The sequence below is a fragment of the Megalobrama amblycephala genome, linkage group LG16 (genome assembly GCF_018812025.1).
Source record: "Megalobrama amblycephala isolate DHTTF-2021 linkage group LG16, ASM1881202v1, whole genome shotgun sequence".
In the NCBI taxonomy this organism is placed as follows: domain Eukaryota; kingdom Metazoa; phylum Chordata; class Actinopteri; order Cypriniformes; family Xenocyprididae; genus Megalobrama; species Megalobrama amblycephala.
Genome location: NC_063059.1, coordinates 12,135,831 through 12,156,207, shown reverse-complemented (window position 1 = coordinate 12,156,207; position 20,377 = coordinate 12,135,831). Strand labels below are relative to the sequence as shown.

General features: G+C 37.4%; 1 protein-coding gene across 6 annotated transcripts; it reads right to left on the bottom strand.

The window, feature by feature from the left end:
* Positions 1–12,637: 12,637 nt before the first annotated feature.
* On the bottom strand, positions 12,638–20,323 carry LOC125249671. 6 transcript variants are annotated; one of them, XM_048162001.1, is made up of 13 exons: positions 19,989–20,323; positions 19,814–19,889; positions 19,435–19,694; positions 18,863–18,970; positions 18,518–18,588; positions 16,269–16,366; positions 15,912–16,109; positions 15,737–15,823; positions 14,664–15,484; positions 14,423–14,548; positions 13,694–13,834; positions 13,511–13,610; positions 12,638–13,377 (listed from the first exon to the last, which is right to left on the bottom strand). In XM_048162001.1, exons 1-8 carry the CDS (start codon positions 20,193–20,195, stop codon positions 15,759–15,761), a joined length of 1,083 nt encoding a protein of 360 aa, XP_048017958.1. In that variant the 5' UTR covers positions 20,196–20,323; the 3' UTR covers positions 12,638–13,377; positions 13,511–13,610; positions 13,694–13,834; positions 14,423–14,548; positions 14,664–15,484; positions 15,737–15,758. The 6 variants fall into 6 exon arrangements, with proteins under 6 accessions (XP_048017958.1, XP_048017960.1, XP_048017959.1 ...); XM_048162003.1 differs by having other exon boundaries at positions 14,664–15,368; XM_048162002.1 differs by having other exon boundaries at positions 14,664–14,920.
* Positions 20,324–20,377: the final 54 nt, after the last annotated feature.

Here is a 20,377-nt window from a genome sequence, read left to right as displayed (position 1 = left end):
TAGACTCGGTACGTAAACAATCGCTGCACTGCTGCAGACGCACCGCTCCTGGAACGCAATGACGGACCGCAACCGCGTGCAGTGTGAACGCTCTAATCCGTTAACATGGGTGCGTAAAAAAATACGCAACGCATACGCACTGCAGACGGATTATGTGTGAAACAGGCGTTAATCTAACCCTTGCTGTAACATTAGTTAGTTGGCTAGCTTTTCACACATTTAAGGTTTCACAAAGACAACGAGTTGAGGAGACAGTGGGAAGTAGCTAGAAGGGAAGTTTCCCGACTCATCTACATTATTTAAAAGTTGGCCATTAAATGGTGATTTGTTTATATTTTTATTTCTTTTTCAGCCCATTGCAACCAGGGCTACACAAGCCTCAAGGAAAGCTGAGGAGAGCCTGTCAGTGGACTGTTCTCACCATTTCCAAGAGACTGATGGATAGCCTTTTGTTGTTATTATTATTATACCAATACTATGTTATTATTATTGTACTAGTCACTATTTAATTTACTATTTTTATTATTGTCAATGTTATTCTGCAATTGATATTACATTGTATTTGCGATTATTATTATTATTATTATTATTATACCAATACTATTATTATCAATCTATTATAGTTATGATGTTATATTATTGTCTAATTATTATCAATCTATTATAGTTATGATGTTATATTATTGTCTATATTCTGTAAATGATACTACATATTCTATTGCTATTATAGTATTATTATACTATATGCTATTATCAATATATTATTATGATATTATATTATTATACTTATACTATTTTATAAATGTTCTATTCATTACTATTTTATTTGCTGTATTTTATTTGCTTTGTTTATTGACAATATTATATATTATATACTTTATTATTGACTATATTATTATATTATATACTACATAAACTATTTCTTATAGTGTATAACAAACTATTTACTATTCTCAATTTCTTTATTTGCATTGCACTGTAGTTGTACCATATCATATGTATTACCATAAAGGATCTATCAGTTATCTTTGTTGTTGTAGTATGTTTTTGGAGTATCTATCTGTATCATTTTAGTGCTATAAAAATACAGAAAGCAGACTGTGTGATTTGTATTTGATGATTTGTTTAATTTTATCAATGGTGGTCAATTCTAAGCTCAAGAAAAGCTAAAATTGCTTTTAAAGACAGAAAAAACATTTTTTAAAATAAGAAAACTTTATTTAATTTAATGTGAAAATTCAATTATATCTCAGTATGGGCGTTTTCACAATTATTATGCAAGAATAAAGCAGTGAATCACATGACAAGCCTGAGCTTTGACTATTTCTTAATTAAAATAAATATTTTATATGTCTAACTATAGAGATATTAAGTAAAGTACTTTTTGTACACCACGTACATTATAAACCACTGAAATTGGTTGATAAATGTAAACGTTAATTTTGTTTTTATCCAGAAAAACCGCAGCTTGTCCGTTTACTTGTGTTTACAGTGCAGTCTTGCCCCGCACAATATGGCGGACTCGTTATCGCAGCAACAGTCCAAAGCGGCCAATAGGGCATCTAGTGCCTGCTGTCTGACCTACGCTCGGAGCTTCGTGGAGTTTATCCTAAATCCTTCTCTTTATTCCTATTCACATAATATAACTTTCTTGTTTTTCACTAGATTACTTAACCTATTGCATAGTATTACTAAACGGAACGATTTATTACTAGTAATCTACCAGCGTAATCACCTAGTGTCAGCCATAGCCCGCTAGCCTGCTAGCTACCGTCTATTTTTTTTTTCCTCTAAACTAACCTTCCTTGTCGATCTAATGGCGGATTTATCCGATGTATGTTATTCTGATCTGTCCTCGCCAGATCGGGAACCTGTGGAGAGTCTGCTGCCCGGCATTCACAGATCCACCGTGAGGTACAGCGTCCCGCACATCACCCTTGCCCCAGGCACCGGCAAGCGACCGAGACATCCAGCTAGCGAGTCCCGTGTGCGATGCAGTTTTTCGGACGGCGAGGGGAGTCAGACTACTCTACAAAAACACGATCAGTCATGTCCGACGATTATCATGTGTATTAAATGCAACATGTACAGCTTAGCTCTTTCTGTCAGCAGTGAGACTTACACATGTGATAAATGCAGGGATATTGTCAGGCTGACAGAGAGAATCTCAGAATTAGAGACACGCATTCAAACTTTAATTGAGGATAGTGAGAATGAAAGGGCCTTAGATACTGCTTTGGATGCGACTAGCCTAGTAAACACTGCACATTCGGTTCCGGTTGTAGAAGCCACGCAGCAGGCTAACTGGGTGACTGTGAGGCGGCATAATGGCAAGAACAAACACCACTCTTCCGTTCCGATTAGAACATCAAACAGGTTCTCCCCACTCAGTGACGCACCCACTGAGAATCCTGTTGAAAGTGCCCTAGTTATTGGCGATTCTATTACACGGAACGTGAAAATAGAGACACCAGCCACCATAGTCACATGTTTGCCGGGGGCCAGAGCACCTGACATCAAAGCAAATTTAAAAGTGCTGGCTAATGCTAAACGTAAATATTCTAAAATCATTATCCACGTCGGCACAAATGATGTTCGACTTCGCCAGTCGGAGATCACTAAAATTAACATTAAAGAGGTGTGTGAACTCGCAAATTCATTGTCAGCAGAAGTAATTTGTTCTGGCCCTCTTCCTGTTCGTCGGAGTGATGAGATAGTTAGCAGGTTATCATCACTCAATGGCTGGCTGTCTAAGTGGTGTCCGCAGAATAATATAGGTTTCATAGACAATTGGAAAAGCTTTTGGGGCAGACCTGATCTGTTGAAAAGAGATGGTATTCATCCCTCCCGGGATGGTGCTGCTCTTCTATCTAGAAATTTGGCAAATAGTCTTAGAGCTGAAACATGACAAACCAGGGCCCAGATCAGGACGCAGACAAACTGGCTAAACCGACCGTCTGCTAGCCGCCTCACGTCACAGAACTCAGAATCACATAGAGACTGTGTCTGTACCTCGAACTAGTAAATACAAAAAACTTCCGAAACCTTTTAAGGGTAAAAATTTAATTGATGTTCAAAAAATGAAAATCACAGATAAATCAGATAAACAAATGATAAAGCTTGGGCTACTGAATATTAGATCTATTTCTTCAAAAGCACTTATTGTAAATTAAATTATCACAGAAAATAAACTAGACTTGCTGTGTTTGACAGAAACCTGGCTAAAACCAGATGATTACATTATTTTAAATGAGTCTAGTCCTCAAGGTTATGACTATCGACACAATCCTCGACAGAAAGGCAAAGGGGGAGGTGTTGCTGTAATTTATAGTAATATATTCAGAATCATTCAAAAGAATTTCAAATATAATTCCTTTGAAGTGATGGTGCTTTATGTAACATTATGTAAGTTGACATTTGTGCTGGCTACTGTATACAGGCCACCAGGGCACCATACTGACTTTATCAAAGAATTTGCTGATTTTCTATCAGAGTTAGTACTGGCTGCGGATAAAGTCCTTGTTGTTGGTGATTTTAATATCCATGTAGATAATAATAAAGACGCATTTGGATTGGCATTTGCAGACATTTTAAACTCTATTGGAGTTAGACAACACGTGTCAGGACCCACTCATTGTCGTAATCATACCTTAGATCTAATACTGTCGCATGGAATTGATATTGATGCTGTTGAAATTCTACAGCAGAGCGATGATATATCAGATCATTATTTAGTCTTGTGTATAATACAGTTAGCCAAGGCTACAAAACCACCACCCAGCCATAAATATTGTAGAACCATCATGTCTACCACTAAAGATTGCTTTATAAATAATCTCCCCGAGCAGTTTCATCGCCTTAGTATACCTGACAACTTAGAAGAACTCGATGCTGCAACAGAAACTATTGGCTCTCTCTTTTCCAGCACATTAGATGCAGTCGCTCCTTTACATCTAAAGAAGATTAAGGAAACTAATCCAACGCCGTGGTATGATGAGCACACTCGGGCTCTAAAACGAGCTGTGAGAAAAGCTGAACGTAGTTGGAAGAAAACAAAACTAGAAGTTTTTCGCCTTTCGTGGAAAGAAAAAATGATTGAGTACAGAACGGCTATAAGAAATGCTAGATTTACTTATTTTTCAAATCTCTTAATAGAAAACAAACATAATCCTAGGTATTTATTTGACACAATGGCTAAATTAACTAGAAACAGAGATTCAACTGCTGACGTTTCCAAAGAGCACAGCAGTAATGACTTTATGAACTTCTTTACTTGCAAGATTGACAATATTAGAGAGAAAATTATAAACATGCAACCGTCTACAGTTTCGCTTCAGACAGTGCACTGTAGTGTCCCTGAGGTAAAACTAGAATCATTCGCCGCTATAGGAGAGGAAGAATTATCTAAACTTATCAAATCATCAAAATCAACAACATGTATGTTAGACCCAATGCCGACTAAACTACTGAAAGAAATGCTTCCAGAGGTCGTAGGTCCACTTCTTAATGTAATTAATTCATCGTTAACACTAGGATACGTGCCAAAAACTTTTAAGCAGGCTATTATTAAACCTCTTATTAAAAAACCTCAACTAGATCCGAGAGATTTAGTAAATTACAGGCCAATCTCGAATCTACCTTTTCTGTCAAAGATACTAGAAAAGGCAGTTTCAACACAACTGTGCTCCTTTTTAGAAAGAAATGGAATCTGCGAGGATTTCCAGTCAGGATTTAGACCATACCATAGTACTGAGACTGCTCTCGTTAGAGTTACAAACGATCTACTCTTATCATCCGATCGTGGCTGTATTTCTCTATTAGTGTTATTAGATCTCAGTGCTGCTTTTGACACTATCGATCACAACATTCTTTTAAAAAGACTTGAAAACTATATTGGCATTAGTGGAATTGCTTTGGCATGGTTCAAATCTTACTTATCTGACCGTTATCAGTCTGTAGTAGTTAATGAAGAGATGTCGTATCGATCACAAGTTCAATATGGAGTACCACAAGGCTCAGTACTAGGACCGTTGCTTTTCACTCTGTACATGCTGCCCTTAGGAGAGATAATTAGGAAGCATGGTGTTAGTTTTTACTGCTACGCTGACGATACTCAGCTCTATATTTCCTCGCGCCCTGACGAAACCTACAAATTCACAAAACTAACAGAATGCATAGCTGACATTAAAAACTGGATGACAAGAAATTTCTTATTATTAAATTCAGGAAAAATTGATATCCTAATCTTTGGACCAAAAACTTCCTCACGAAAAAACCTTGAATACTCTCTAACACTTGACGGGTGCTCCATTAAATCTTCGTCTTCAGTTAGGAACCTGGGTGTGCTCTTTGATACCAATCTTTCATTTGAAAGTCATGTTTCTAGTATCTGTAAAACCGCCTTCTTCCATCTAAAAAATATATCTAAATTACGACATATGCTCTCAATGACAAATGCGGAACAGTTGGTTCATGCATTCATGACCTCAAGACTAGATTACTGTAACGCTCTACTGGGTGGTTGTTCTGCTCGGCTTTTAAACAGACTACAGTTGGTCCAAAATGCGGCAGCTAGAGTTCTTACTAGAACCAGAAAGTATGACCATATTAGCCCAGTTCTGTCAACATTACATTGGCTCCCTATTAAACATCGTATAGATTTTAAAATCTTGCTACTTACTTATAAAGCTCTAAATGGTTTAGCTCCCCAGTACCTAAGCGAGCTCTTTGTGCATTATAGTCCTTCACGTCTATTGCGATCTCAGAATTCAGGCCAGTTGATAATACCCAGAATATCAAAATCAACTGAAGGCGGCAGATCCTTTTCCTATTTAGCACCTAAACTCTGGAACAATCTTCCTAGCATTGTTCGGGAAGCAGACACACTCTGTCAGTTTAAATCTAGACTAAAAACACATCTCTTTGCTCTTGCATACACATAACACATTATCAATACATTAACATTTTTCAAATCCGTTAAAGGATTGTTACGCTACAATAATTAGGTCGGCCGGAACCGAGAACATTTCCTATAACACTAGATATACCTGTACATCAGAATAAGAATGGCATCTACGCTAATATCAGTCTCTCTGCTTATCCTGAGGTTTGCCGGGTGCTGGATCCAGGCCGTATCCAGATCAGATGGAGAACCTGTGTCTGGACCTGACTACAACGTAGCCCAGGAGACAATGGGCCTACAGATCCAGTTCTGGCTGCATCTATAATTCAGATTTTTAAATCTCCGTATCCGCCTACATATATTTATATATAATCTATTTTTAATCTCTATAATAAAAATGTATATTTTTAATGTGATTTTGATCTCCATATCCATTTACATATATTATATATATATCTTCTAAGGGTTTTTTTACCTCCTAGGACTTTTTTCCCAGTGTTAGCACGCTGGGTTTTTCTCCTAGGGCAGGGGTCTCAAACTCAAATTGGCGGGGGGCCGTTTCTGTGATTGACACCTCACAGGAGGGCCATATTAACATTCAAGCGCAAGAAAGCACAAAATTTCAGAAAATTTACTTTCCTTTGCATTATTTCTCATTTACTTCAAATTTCATTAGGCCTACTAAAAAATTGTATACCTATACTATAAATATTTTATTTACCATACTAAATGTAAACAGCAGTGTCTCTCTCATTGTTAGAGTGTAATATAATTATATAATAGGCTACTATTACTAATATAATACTACTTATAATACTACTGATATACTAATATAAAACTACTAATATAATACTATTAATTGCAATAGTCTGGTGCAAATTCCAACACATCCAACAAGGTGCATGGAATAAAAAAAATTAGTAATTTAGGAACAAAACCAGCAACACTTGTGGCTTGGAGGGGTCAGAAATAAACAAAAAACTGGAGCTATATATATCAACTTTATTTTGCCAAAAAATAAAAATCTCTCATTGTAACATACATTACCTATTAGTTTTTAACATTTACACAGCTGTGACTATTTGTCAAAGATGCCGTTTGAGCATCGGTAACGTTTAATGGTTACATCGGACGCGTTTCGGTGGTTTAAATCAATGCTCGTGACTTAAAGTCGAGTGCTTTTACTGTAATTTGGGCAAGAGCGCTCATAATAGAAGCGACGCGGTAGAGCGCGGCTCATGGTTGCATAGCAACAACAGACGCCACTGGCACGAAAGCGCATTGGAAAGAAGGAGAATGCGGCACGGCCGCTTATGTGACGCGATATGTGAATGCCCCTTAGAACGGCGACTTTTTCTTTGCATATCAGACAGGTAGCAACTAGTGAATAATAATAATAATAATTTAGCGGGCCGGATTATGTTTTATTTTTGAGATCAGTTGCGGGCCGGGTAGAGGGGGAGGGTGGGCCGTAAATGGCCCGCGGGCCGGGAGTTTGAGACCACTGTCCTAGGGGGGTTTTTCCACCCCTGGGAGTCAGCCGACATTGGCTTAATGTAGCACCATCTTGTATATGTTACATATTACCACGCTTGCTTGTACAGCTTATTTTTAACCACTTCTCTTTTTTCTGTGCTCCTAATATGTAAAGCTGCTTTGAAACAATTACCAATTGTAAAAAGCGCTATATAAATAAATTTGACTTGACTTGACTTTGACTATTATATGTCTATGCTTCAAGATGGCTGAGCTTGATCGTTTTCCGGGTCATAGGATGGAGGACGGAGGAGTGAGGAGACGAGGAGGGATATTGAGAAGCACCCGGTGTATTATCCACAAGTTTCCTACGCCCCATGAGGCCTTGCATCAAAAGTGGGAGTGTCTTCCGGTTCGAAGTAAACAAGCTGAACGTGACACTCATTCATTCAACATTTAACGATCCAAACTTGCGAACGTTTGTTTTTTACTTAAAGATTTAAGATTCCAGCATCAATATTTGAACAATGTTTTACAATAATTTGTTTTTACAGTAACAGTAATTTATTAATTTATGTCAGGAGTGCACATCAATCATGCTAAATCTAACTGATATTTAAAAGATGAAAACGCATGCCTATTCAGTTGCGCCTGCTCCCATTTATTTACGATCATAATGCACAAAACAACTTCACCAAGGCTTTTAAATTCAAAGGCTTAAACATTTAGAAATATATTGATAACATACCCTATGGTAACATCACTTTTCTGGGCATTTCTATTGATTTTCCTCTAAATTATGCGATGATTGCAATCCGAGGACATTTGTGCGATCTCTCTGTCTATCTATCCTGATTTCAGCCAGAGCAACAGAGGGAGCTGATAAGAAGACAACAGGATTTATGAGTTAAACAAGTTATGAGTGTGTGAATCTGTATGCATTTGTCAGGAATCAACAGGCACAGGGACGTGACGGATAAAACATTAACTAATAAATACACGATTATAATCATATAAGAATTGTCTACGTTCCTCAAGCAGTCTTTGATATTTTCCATAAACGTGTGTAATTATTATCGCAATGGTTAACATAAGAAGCCTTTAGCATCGCATATATGACAGTGGAAACGCGACTGGCTCTGGCACGCACGATACGTTAGGAGTAAAATATCACATCATAAGCCTTTGGTGCTAGCATCAGTGACAGGTGAAGTACAGACAGCGGGTTGTTCATGTAGTCATGCAGCAGCACTTTTGTGGAAGGTCAGTAAAGTAAAGGGCTATTAAGGGCACGAAAACTGTTTATTGTGTTGTGATATTATTAACTAATAAATGTACTAAACTGAAATGTTGTCCCTGAGTGCCGTAACGATATCTCTCATAAAGATTTGCAACTTTACAAAGTAAACAATGATCCAAAAAACACTTAGCGTCTTCGCTAATTAGAACACAAAATACCATTGGTATGCTACTTCCGCCGCCTCACCGGAAGTTGTACCCACATTCTTTTTTACAGTAGCGCCCCGCGGAAACAGGTGGAATGCATAGAGCAAGAACATGATGTAAGTGTATAAATGCATGCTGATGATGTTTTTATTCGATATGTTTCTTCCTTTCATGCTTTTTCCTTTTCATGACATCCGTCTGGTGTCAGTAACTGTTACTAAAAAGATGGTTTCAAATCACTCAATTGTTGCTTTTAAAGTCACTTTTGTATAGTTTTTTTTTTCTCATCTGTGTGAAAGTCTTGTAAAAGCTGGCTTTTTAACAATGATATATTAATTAAGGGCTACAATTACAATTGCTGTTTGGATAATCTACCTTTTATTTCTTGTCTTTAAAAAAAATGTGTTTATTCATCTTACCCAATATTCTCCTTCAAATAATGTGCAAATTGAAGATTATATAAATGTATGAATGTAGCCCATGCTATACATTATAGAGCAGTATGTTTTTCATTACTGTTAACTTGACCGAGTTGATTGACCTACAATTTCATGCAGAATCTGCTGTTTAATCAAGCAACAGATTCAGTTCAGTAACTCTGAATTCGTTAGTGAATCTGGATTAGTCACTTTTGGGGGCAATGACACTAATGATGATGATTATTGATCATGACAAGCAGTTATCTACTATATTTGATTGAATAAACATGACAGAATTGACCTTAAGCATGTAAAAACAAACACTTTAGTTTCTTTCTTTCTAGTTCCCTTCCATTTCTTTTTCTTTACATTTACCATGATAGAATTGATTTTTGACAATTTTCTGTGGTCAATTTTAGACTTGAAGGATGTGAAAGATTAAAGGTGAAAAACTGAATGAAGTGTAGAAACATCAGCGTCAGAAACCTCATGATCTCAAAACTGAAGAAAAGTCTTTCAAAGGCCATCGACATGGAAAGAGTTTAATTCAGAAAGGTATTAAGCATCACAAACCGTACAAATGCCCTCAGTGTGGGAGGAGTTTTTCACAAAGAGGAAACCTTGAAATGCATATAAATATTCACACTGGAGAGTGTGGAAAGAGTTTCACTCGAGTAGAAAGTCAAAGATCCTCATCTGTAACGAAGCGGGACTCAAGGTAAGATCCAAATGTAGCTTTATTAAAAGGTGAGCGTGGTCGTACAGGCAGGGGTCAGATAACAGCAAACAGGTACAGCAAGGAACAGGCAGAATCGTAGTCAGGAACAAGCAGAGGGTCAGGGCTGGCAGATATCAATCACAGGTCAGTATACAAAGCAAAGGTCAGGACAGGTGGCACAGGATCGTAGACGGGGAAACAGACAGGCAGACAAGATATAAACGCTTGGAAATGTATCACAGGGAAAACAAGACTTCGCCGTGAGGTGGTGTGTATATGATCTTTTATAGTCCAGGTAATGTGTGGCAGCTGGGTGTGGTGATTAGTGTGGAGTGATTGTGAAGTGAGTGCAGGTGATAAGCAATGGAGGATCATGGGAAATGTAGTCCGGGATGTGACAGGAACAGACGTGATCGTGACATCATCTCTGAATTAATGTTAATCTCTGGAGTAATGTTAATTTAAGATGAAGTCACTTGCTCTACTTGCTATGCTAAACATGATATCCAAAAACAATGTGTTTTTCATTAATGTACAGTGAGACACAACTAATCATTAATAAAAATTCACTTAGACTATTTTTATGATCAGTTTTTTTTATTAGTAATTGCAGCCATAATATTTTTATTTTAAGTCACAATAGTTATGCAGTTCCAGGGTATTTAAAGTATTTCGATATAAAATAACAAAATTCACACAAGTCAGTGTTGTAAACTGCCTTTAGAACTGCCTTTAGAACGGCTCCAAGCCGACTTTGCATCCGTTGCCCACTGGCAATGATGTGAGCATTGAGATCTCCATGGACGGGGCAGGACCTCGTATCGCCAAACTCTCCATCGTCCTGAAGAACAAGAGCTCAAAGCAGCACACAGCCAGACTTTTTTTTTTATAAATGTGGCCTAGAATGTCTGAATTAGTAATTGCATTTCTCAAAAAATCACTTGATGGTGAGGCCTGATTTGCAGTCTGTGTTCAAATTCATCCAATGTTCAGTGGGGTTCAGGTCAGACAATATAATGCTTAATTTCAAACTGAATTTTAAATAGATATTTCTGTACGTGAACAGCATCTTGATCGCTGCTTCCTCACTCCTCCCTAGCCAGTCCCTCACTGGGCCAGGTAAGTGTCACACCACACTCACTGCTTCTACTTTGGGACGCTGTGCTTCCCGGGTTAGGCCCAGTGCTCCTTGCTGCCCTCTGCGGGTATGTCTGTTGTCCTTTTTGTGCTGCTCACGCGGTGCTTGGGGAGCCTGACTAGTAGGGCTGGGCGATATATCGCATGCGATTGTCACGCGCATTTCGTCAGTAAAGTCGGTTCCCTGATTACCGCTAAATCGCCATCACCTGCTTTCAAATGGAGCGGCATTTAATAGACAGAGCCGTAGATCACTGACAAGCTACGCAATATCGCGTTCATTATCGAAGGTGGTTCATCTGACAGAACTTTCATTTTTGGGTGAACTAACCCTTTCTATTACAATTTTCATGCCAAAAAATGTTTTATTCATTCTCACAATTTTAAGTCAGTTGGAATCAAAATGAAGTCTGTTTATATATTTTATTTATGCATCAAACTATATGATTACACATTAGATTTGGCCAAAACATTAGAATGTCTCATTATACAGAATGAAAAATTTTGATTCAGGTTAATCTAAAAAACAATCCTACAGAGTTTACATTTGAGTGGACTATTCCTTTGACATTTAATATTGCTTTCTAACATACAAACAGGTTTTTACTGTTTTAAAGGGGGTCATGAACTGTGTTGTTTTATTGTTTTATAATGTTTCCTGGGGTGCACATATAATGTTAATATGACTTTTACATCAAAAATTGTCATCATTTAGAAATAAAAGGCATTTTTCCTACCCTGATTTTATCCTCTGATTTGAATGCTCTGTTTTAAGGGGGCATGTCTCTGTGAGACTTCAGTGTAAACGCCCACTGCTGTGATTGGCTGACATCTTTCCATTTGAAATAGCTAAGAATTACTCTCTCAAACTTTATCACATTTTCACTATTACAGCTCTCAAAGTTAACTAATCATGTAAAGTTTTGATTATATTTAGATCTATATCATTTTATATATTGTGGCATGAAAGATTGCAGTGATGAACACTGAAGTTGATCACAGTCATGTTGTTGAGCGCATAAAAGCAGTGATCTCGTCATTGCAACTCAATTTCTGCACACTAACTAATGCTTTCATCATAACCAACAGTGCATACGCAATATAACTAATAGATTCGTTGAATAAAACGGGAGTTTTGTGCGTCAGTCACTGGTAAACTCACATTGTTTGATTGACAGCTCCAGAGATTGCAAAGGGAGGGTTCTTTGATCGCTTTCTATATATAATTTAATCACCGTTTAAATAAGATTATTTTCATCCTACTAAGCGAAACGAGAAGTTGACAGTTGGTTTGATTTACTGACACACACACAAAGATCATCTGACTGTACATGAATCATTCATATCAGATCAGGCATTAGAATGAACACAGTTACTGACATGTTGTTGCATTACTGTCGAGTTCATATCGTAAAAGTCTGTTTGCACTGAAATGCGATTGATTTACCAAAGACTCCACAGTGAAATGAACCGAATACAAATAAATAAAGCTCAACTGAGGTTTGTTGAAAATAAAGCATATTCCTGCATTAGGATCCTTTGAAAGGTAATGTTATTTTAGTCCTGTATCGCTCTTCTCTCCTCCTCATCTCACTAACACACCAGTGGGCGGGGCTAATGTTGCAATGATGAAGTAGGCGTTGATTTCTTCTGTGGAGGCGGAGTTTCATCTATCTATAGACACATTCCAGGATCAGTCGTTCAATGGGTCTGGTGTCAATAAAAGCTTTTATTGGACTAAGTTTTCAGTTTTCAGTTCTGAAACTTACAGGATATTCTTATAGTACGATGAGCTCTTATATATCAAAAGCTGAAGGTAAAGTTGATTTCTCAATTCATGACCCCTTTAAAAGACATGTATATACAAATGTATACCAACTGGAAAATAAATTTGGTTAAACGTTAAAATACATAAGCCTCTTGTCTTTTTTTTTTTTTTTTTTAATAACTCTTGTTAAATTTGGCTAAATCCTTTATTTAGTTGAAGAACATTACTATCATCTTTTAAAGAGGCATATAAGAAGTTCATCAAACACACTACCCCCAGTTATCTCTTGCTAGTTAAACGAGACCAAATCCACTATTTACAGATTGTAGGCACATTACCATATCCATTTTGAATGCGGCATAGCTCTGATAGTGACAGGGAAGGCTCAAGCTTTTGAAACACGTGTGTGCAACAGGGTATCTGGCAGTCACCACTTCCAAAACCAGGTCTTCTTCTGGCACCTCCCATCCCACCCAGAACTTCATTAGGTCACTCAGCATGTTTGGTGGTGCTATGAAAGAGTAATAAAAGAAATCATACGTTTAATTATAAACATTTATTCTAGTTGCTTTATGTAAATGGTATTAAACCACACAGATATTTTAACTAAATTTGCAACTCACATAGCATAAATAAAACCATACCTTCTTCAATGAACCTTCGCATATAGCTCGTGATGACGCACTTTGTCTCAACAGAAATAGAGTCATTGTCCTTTGGCCATTCAATTTTTTGAAGGACTGTCTATAAAGGTTTGAATAAGAATGTTAAAACATTTCCTGAACTTTTTTAATTTTATTTTATTTTTCAAATGCAAGTATACTTACCTGTGATGTAATGTCCATAACTGAATCCCTTGGGAAAACTATGTGTTGAATGTCGTGTCTCTGGAATAGAAGTGGCCAGATACCAGTTTCTTTGATACCTTTTCTCAAATCCTTAATCTGGCTTTTAACACGTCCAAGTACCTGAAAGCAAAATGTACAAAAACAAAGTTTAATTTTGAACAGCATAAAAAAAGGTTAAATAATTCATATTTTTAGAAACAGTGAGCTGAGACAACAATATTCATTTAGTAGATGTCATGATCATTACTGGGAGTGCCCTTATCTGCCACTAGAGGGCACTCCAACCCGGACTGTGTCTCACCCCACTTGTGAACTTCATTACCCATAATGCACTTCCCAGACTCATTATCCCATGTCATTGCACCCAGCTGTTTTGTGTTTCCTCATCTGTGTTGTCTATTTATACCCTGTTTGTTTCTGCTTTTGTCATGGAGGTTTCAGTTCAGATTACCAGTTTCTTTGTGTGTTTTCTTGTTCTCTGTTTTGACTGCTTTATTGGATTTTGACCCTTGCCTGTTTCTGGACTACGATTTTGGATTTTGGATTTCCCATTAAATTAACCCTGCACTTGGATCTGACTGTTCGTCTCTGTGATTTGCCGTGACAGTAGATTGATATATTAAATTCAAGGTAAATAGAGCTGAATTATTTTTTTTTTTTAACAACTCCTGTCACAGTATCATTATAAAACAAAATAGCAAGACTTACTGCATGTGACAACAGCTGTTGAAACAGCCAGTCACAATTAGTGGAAGACGGAACAGGGAGATCCCAGAAAAGGCAAAGTTCAGACAATCTAGTCCTTTCTTCTTCAGTGAGTTTTGTTTTCTTGAGCTGCAAGAACATCAAATACTTTCAAATCATTAAAAAAATGATTCAGTGACATGTTTATTCAAAAAGAAAAAAAAATCTTGTACTGAAGTACTTACAATACATTGCAAGTACTTACCAAACGAATGGTTTCCCGGTGGTCTAAGTCGGGGCAATCCTGCAGTGTCAGAGCTGAAGCCGCACTATCAGCACTTCCTCCAGTTAGAAGTATTACCACCGGTAAGCTCAGTCCAGAAAGACAAGGACCTCCATGTACAAAAGAATGACCTATCATTCGACCAGCCATTTGGAATAGGTTGCTGTCACGTAGTAGAACAGATGCAGATGGGACACGGTGGTTTTTTTCTCCCTCAAAAAGGGTTGTGGCAGCAGAACCTTCAGAAAAACATAAACCTTAGCTTATTCATTACAGTCAAAGCGCCACCTGTTGGCAGCAGGAAGTGTGGCACTTTGAAATGACTTTGCCATAATTCTCTTGTATTTATGTATTTACTCGCTAACATACAGGTCGACCACTATTCACTGTTTTCCTAAGGCCACCGGGTGGTAGTGAGCCCGCGTGCGAGGGCCCTTTCATCGCTGCTTGCAGCTTTACTTCTAATTGTAAATATTGATTAAAAATAAGACATTTCTCAGGCAGTAAATGTGGATCTTTCAGATGAATTTGAGTAGTGCTAGTCTGATCTTGGTCTTGATTCGGTATCGACTTGCCTTGGTCTTGATCTTGTCATGGTCTCAACCCCCCAAAGGGTCTCGACACTCAATGGTTTTGGTCTCGACTTGGTCTCGGTTTAGGTGATCTTGACTACAACACTACCAGGAGCTTCAGTTAATGTTTGCAACCATCAGGATGAGAAAAAAAGTGATTTCAATGATCAGTCGTCCAAAATTGTTGGTAGCAGATTGATTGGTTTGAGTCCATCTATAACAGGTGACCTCCTGGCAAATCAGTGTGTAGGGAGGGGGGGATGTTGATTTAACACATTAATTTAATTAGTTATTTATGGATCAATAACACATTAAAATGATTTAACGCACCCGCTTCACTCCACACCTACAGCTTACATTTCATACAGTTCATTGGTGACAAACATGAAGCGGGACAACAACTCACGCATGTTGTAGCTACTTTCACGATCATATTTTATATAAGAGTGTGTTTGTGAAATAGAATTGCAACTGATTACATACCCAAATTTAAAGAGAAGCCAGTCTACAGTTTTTGCATAATCATTGAAAAGATATGACGATTGACTCCTGTGCCAACAGCTTCATCTCCTAAAAAGAAATACTAAATAGCAATCTCAAGTACATTTCACAAATTGTACAAACAACGGTTGCTTCAAATAACGTTAGCGCGTAATACCTATCAAACTACATATCAATGGAGCTGACCAGTTAGTACTGTTCTTTTTATAAAATGAAATCAGTGTTCTGTCCTGCTCGTCCACAGTATCAAACTGGTTGATCATTAGTGACATAGATGGACAGAACCTATTTTCGGAAAGCAATTCCGCACGGAACATTTGAGATGCTTTCAGAGGGTCAGTTTCATATTTCCATGCTGAAAAAGAAATTCACAAGTTTACAAATATAGTTTTACAACAAGTCTAGGGCTAAAAACAATGCCACAATACAGAAAAAGTTAAAATTTTTACATATAAATGCACTTGTTTCATCACATTACAACAGCTCTAACCAAGCAGTAAGTGTGGTGCACAACCTGCTGATAGTGATGTGTATGATTGTGCCGTTGAGGGTCCTGGTAGTTCATGTCTTGTAGAAGTACTTGGAGAATCACTGTCACTGAAACTCCTTTCTCTAAAATATGCATGGCACATTGAACATTGTTTATCCAACCAGTGTAGAAATTCTTGCACATTAATTTAAGAAAAAGAGACATCCATTTTTAAATAGACAAAATAAAGTCTTTATAGCTAAAGATTTATAGCTAAAGATGTCTTTTATGGAATTAATTAAAAGATTTGTCCACCCAAGAATCAATTCACCTCCATGCTATTTCAGATGTTGACTTTTGATGTTCATGTCTGACTATTTTAAGGTAGTAATTTTAAAGGCACACTATGTAGTTTTTCGCCACTAGAGGTCGCCTAGTCAAAACAAAGGTGTAGCTTGATAATGCCGAAATTGATTCATTGGATATGTCGTCTTCACCTCAACGCTGGTGGAAAAGAATGGATGAGATTATCAACGTCACTGTCGCATGAGGCAGAGCAGGGTGAGTGCTGTGCAAGCTGAACGAGGCTTCTGGTCAAGCATATGTGGTGTAACGCAGCACTGTTTATCATATTAGATAACATTACTATGTGTGTATGCTTGGTGGCGGCTATAAATCACTTGTTGCGCACTGCAGTGAGCTAGATCGATATTAGTATTGGTAAAACATGGTATTCGCGGTAAATTAAGAAAACGAAATTCAAACAATAAGAATGATTGATAACAATGATTAGTTTTTCTGTTTATAAATGTATCCAAACAGTTGTTCCATTGTCGAATAAAACATATATTTAAAGCATCTCTGGTGTATCCATGGTTTCTGCAAAATAAAACCGGAAACCGAGGCTAACACGGGTATGGTGTCATTGATTGGCGATGCATGGACACGGTTCATCTCCTATGTAAAAATGACTTATTTCTCTGGATTTAAACATTCTTGGAAACATCCGGTATAATATAAATGCACAAGTTAACAAAATACTGTATATAACACTGTTCTAGTGGTTTTTTTTTTTTTTTGATATTTTAATTCAAAAATCCTACGTATTGTGACTTTAAACTACACTGAACAAAATTATAAAGCAGCACTTTTGTTTTTGCCCCCATTTTTCATGAGCTGAACTCAAAGATCTAAGACTTTTTCTATGTTCTCTCAAATATTGTTCACAAATCTGTCTAAATCTGTGTTAGTGAGCACTTCTCCAGACACCATTGAATGTGAGCATTTGCCCACTCAAGTCGGTAACGATGACGAACTACAGTCAGGTCGAGACCCCAATAAGGACGACGAGCAAGCAATTGAGCTTCCCTGAGACTGTTTCTGACAGTTTGTGCAGAAATTCTTTGGTTTTGCAAACCAATTATTGCAGCAGCTGTCCAGGTGGTCTCAGACGATCTTGGAGGTGAAGATGCTGGATGTGGAGGTCCTGGGCTGGTGTAGTTACATGTGATCTGCGGTTGTGTGGCCGGTTGGATGTATTGCCAAATTCTCTGAAACGCCTTTAGAGACGGCTTATGGTGGAGAAATGAACATTCAATTCACGGGCAACAGCTCTGGTGGACACTCCTGCAGTCAGCATGCCATTGCACGCTCCCTCAAAACTTGCAACATCTGTGGGATTGTGGTGTGTGATAAAACTGCACATTTTAGAGTGGCCTTTATTGTGTCCAGCCTAAGGCACACCTGTGCAATAATAAGCTGTGTAATCAGCATCATGATATGCCACACCTGTGAGGTGGATGGATTATCTCGGCAAAGGAGAAGTGCTCACTAACACAGATTTAGACAGATTTGTGAACAATATTTGAGAGAAATAGGCTTTTTGTGTACATAGAAAAGTTCAGCTCATGAAAAATGGGGGCAAAAACAAAAATGTTGCATTTATAATTTTGTTCAGTGTAATTCAACATCTTTAACAAACAATGTCTTTAACAACATAGATCACTCACCTTTTATTTAAAACATTTTGATTACGGATATGTCTCTTCAGAAGACTTTGAGTGACTGGACTAATGAGGAATAATAGTTTGCTTTATAAATGTGACTTTCAAATTGTTAGTTCCTGTCTTCTTTCCTCCCTGTGAATAAATTATAAATATCTTTAATTTGACTAAGATGAACAAAAGTCCCCAACAGCTGAGATGGAATGGAGGTCAGTAGGTTATGAGAGAAATTTCAACTTTAGGGTGGACTAATTCTTTAAGGTATTCTATGTATTGTAGCATAACCTTTACCCTTCACCACACATGCTTGCATGATATGGCAAGACATCGGCTGGGAAAGAAATCTGGCAAATGGGACAAATCTGTAAAGATAAATGTACGAAAACCTTTTAAGTTTCTCATTTGTTTCCAGCACAAGTAAAGAAATGTGCTAGCTTAATAAACATTTCTTTCAATATAAATTTGTTGAACACTGTATTTGCTATCTTAGACAGAAAATGATGCTGAAGGCATTAAAAGTTGCATATCAGTCTCATCGAATTTCAGAATAGCTTCACAGAGCAGTTTCCTGGGTGCATATTTTGCTGAACAAAATACATTTCCACATTTGTCAGAAAATGAATTTTGATCAAATACCTCAGATGGTTCTTCTAATTCTGTGTAAAGTGGGCTTGGCTGGTCAGTGGCTCCACTAACAATTTCATCATCATGTTCCTCATGCAAAATCATATCATTTACAGATTCCTATCAAATTAATGGAAATAGATTTGAACTGGAACCATTAAGAAAGCATTATAGATCTAAACATTTCTTTCAATATAAATTTGTTGAACACTATGTATTTGCTACCTTAGACAGAAAATTATGCTGAAGGCATTAAAAGTTGCATATCAGTCTCATCGAATTTCAGAATAGCCTCACAGAGCAGTTTCCTGAGTGCATATTTTGCTGAACAAAATACATTTACGCATTTGTTAGAGAATGAATTTTGATCAAATACCTCAGATGGTTCTTCTAATTCTTTGTAAAGTGGGCTTGGCTGGTCAGTGGCTCCACTAACAATTTCATCATCATGTTCCTCATGCAAAATCACATCATTTACAGATTCCTATCAAATTAATGGAAATAGATTTGAACTGGAACCATTAAGAAAGCATTATAGATCTAACAAATAAAAAAGGCAAAAACAATGCAAGTACAGAACCTACAGTCTCAGTTGTGTTGCACTCTTCAATGTGCAAGGGCAACAATGGCAGTGGTATTTTCTTGCCACATTTCATACAGTTTGACAGTGGCATCTTTGCAAACTCCACAGCATCATAGGGAAGTGGTTCAATGGAAAGCTGCTCTTGTAGTGGAACTGCAAAGAGCATGTTCTTCCCATTTTTCGACACTGACTTCAGGAGCCGAGTTGAGTATCCATCAGAGTCAGTGGGAATTAAAGTTAGCTTACGCCGCCCACTATTTCCTGACAATAAAATCAGAGGACAATCAAGAAAGCACTGAATTACTTTTTTACCTACAGCACCAGTAATATCCATAATTAGCAATGCAACCATTTATATTGGACATGCAAATTATAAATACCTGTAGATTTGTAAAACATCCAGCCCCCCTGAAGAGTTTTTAATTTAGGAAATTCTTCCTCAAGCAGTGTGACAATCTTAAGCAAGCATACAACACCACATTCACCATTAAAGTCAAGGGGGGGAAAACATCATTAATTCACATTTACTTGTGTTATGTTTATGTTTGCAAATACCTCACTGTGTTTAAAATTGTCTGGAAAACTTAACAGCCTTTTCCCAAGCCCAGCATGTAAAAGTTCTAGGTCTTCATCTTTTTTTGGAGTAAACAGGGTTTGTTTGGAGAGAACATCTATTTGAAAATCTGTCTTTTTCACATTGACAGGTTTGGCCAAAGAGAAAGGTTTTTTGCCCCTAGGCTGGTCACTTTCAGTCCTAAACATACTTGAGAATTGCCTACAGTCAGAGTGACAAAAATACAAATTTATAAACAGTGTTTCATCAGAAGGTTAGAAAGAGACAAGAAGAGTAATGTTTCTCAGATGTTTTGAAGGGGACCTATTATGCCCCATTTTACAAGATGTAAAATTAGTCTCTGATGTCCCCAGAGTGTGTATGTGAAGTT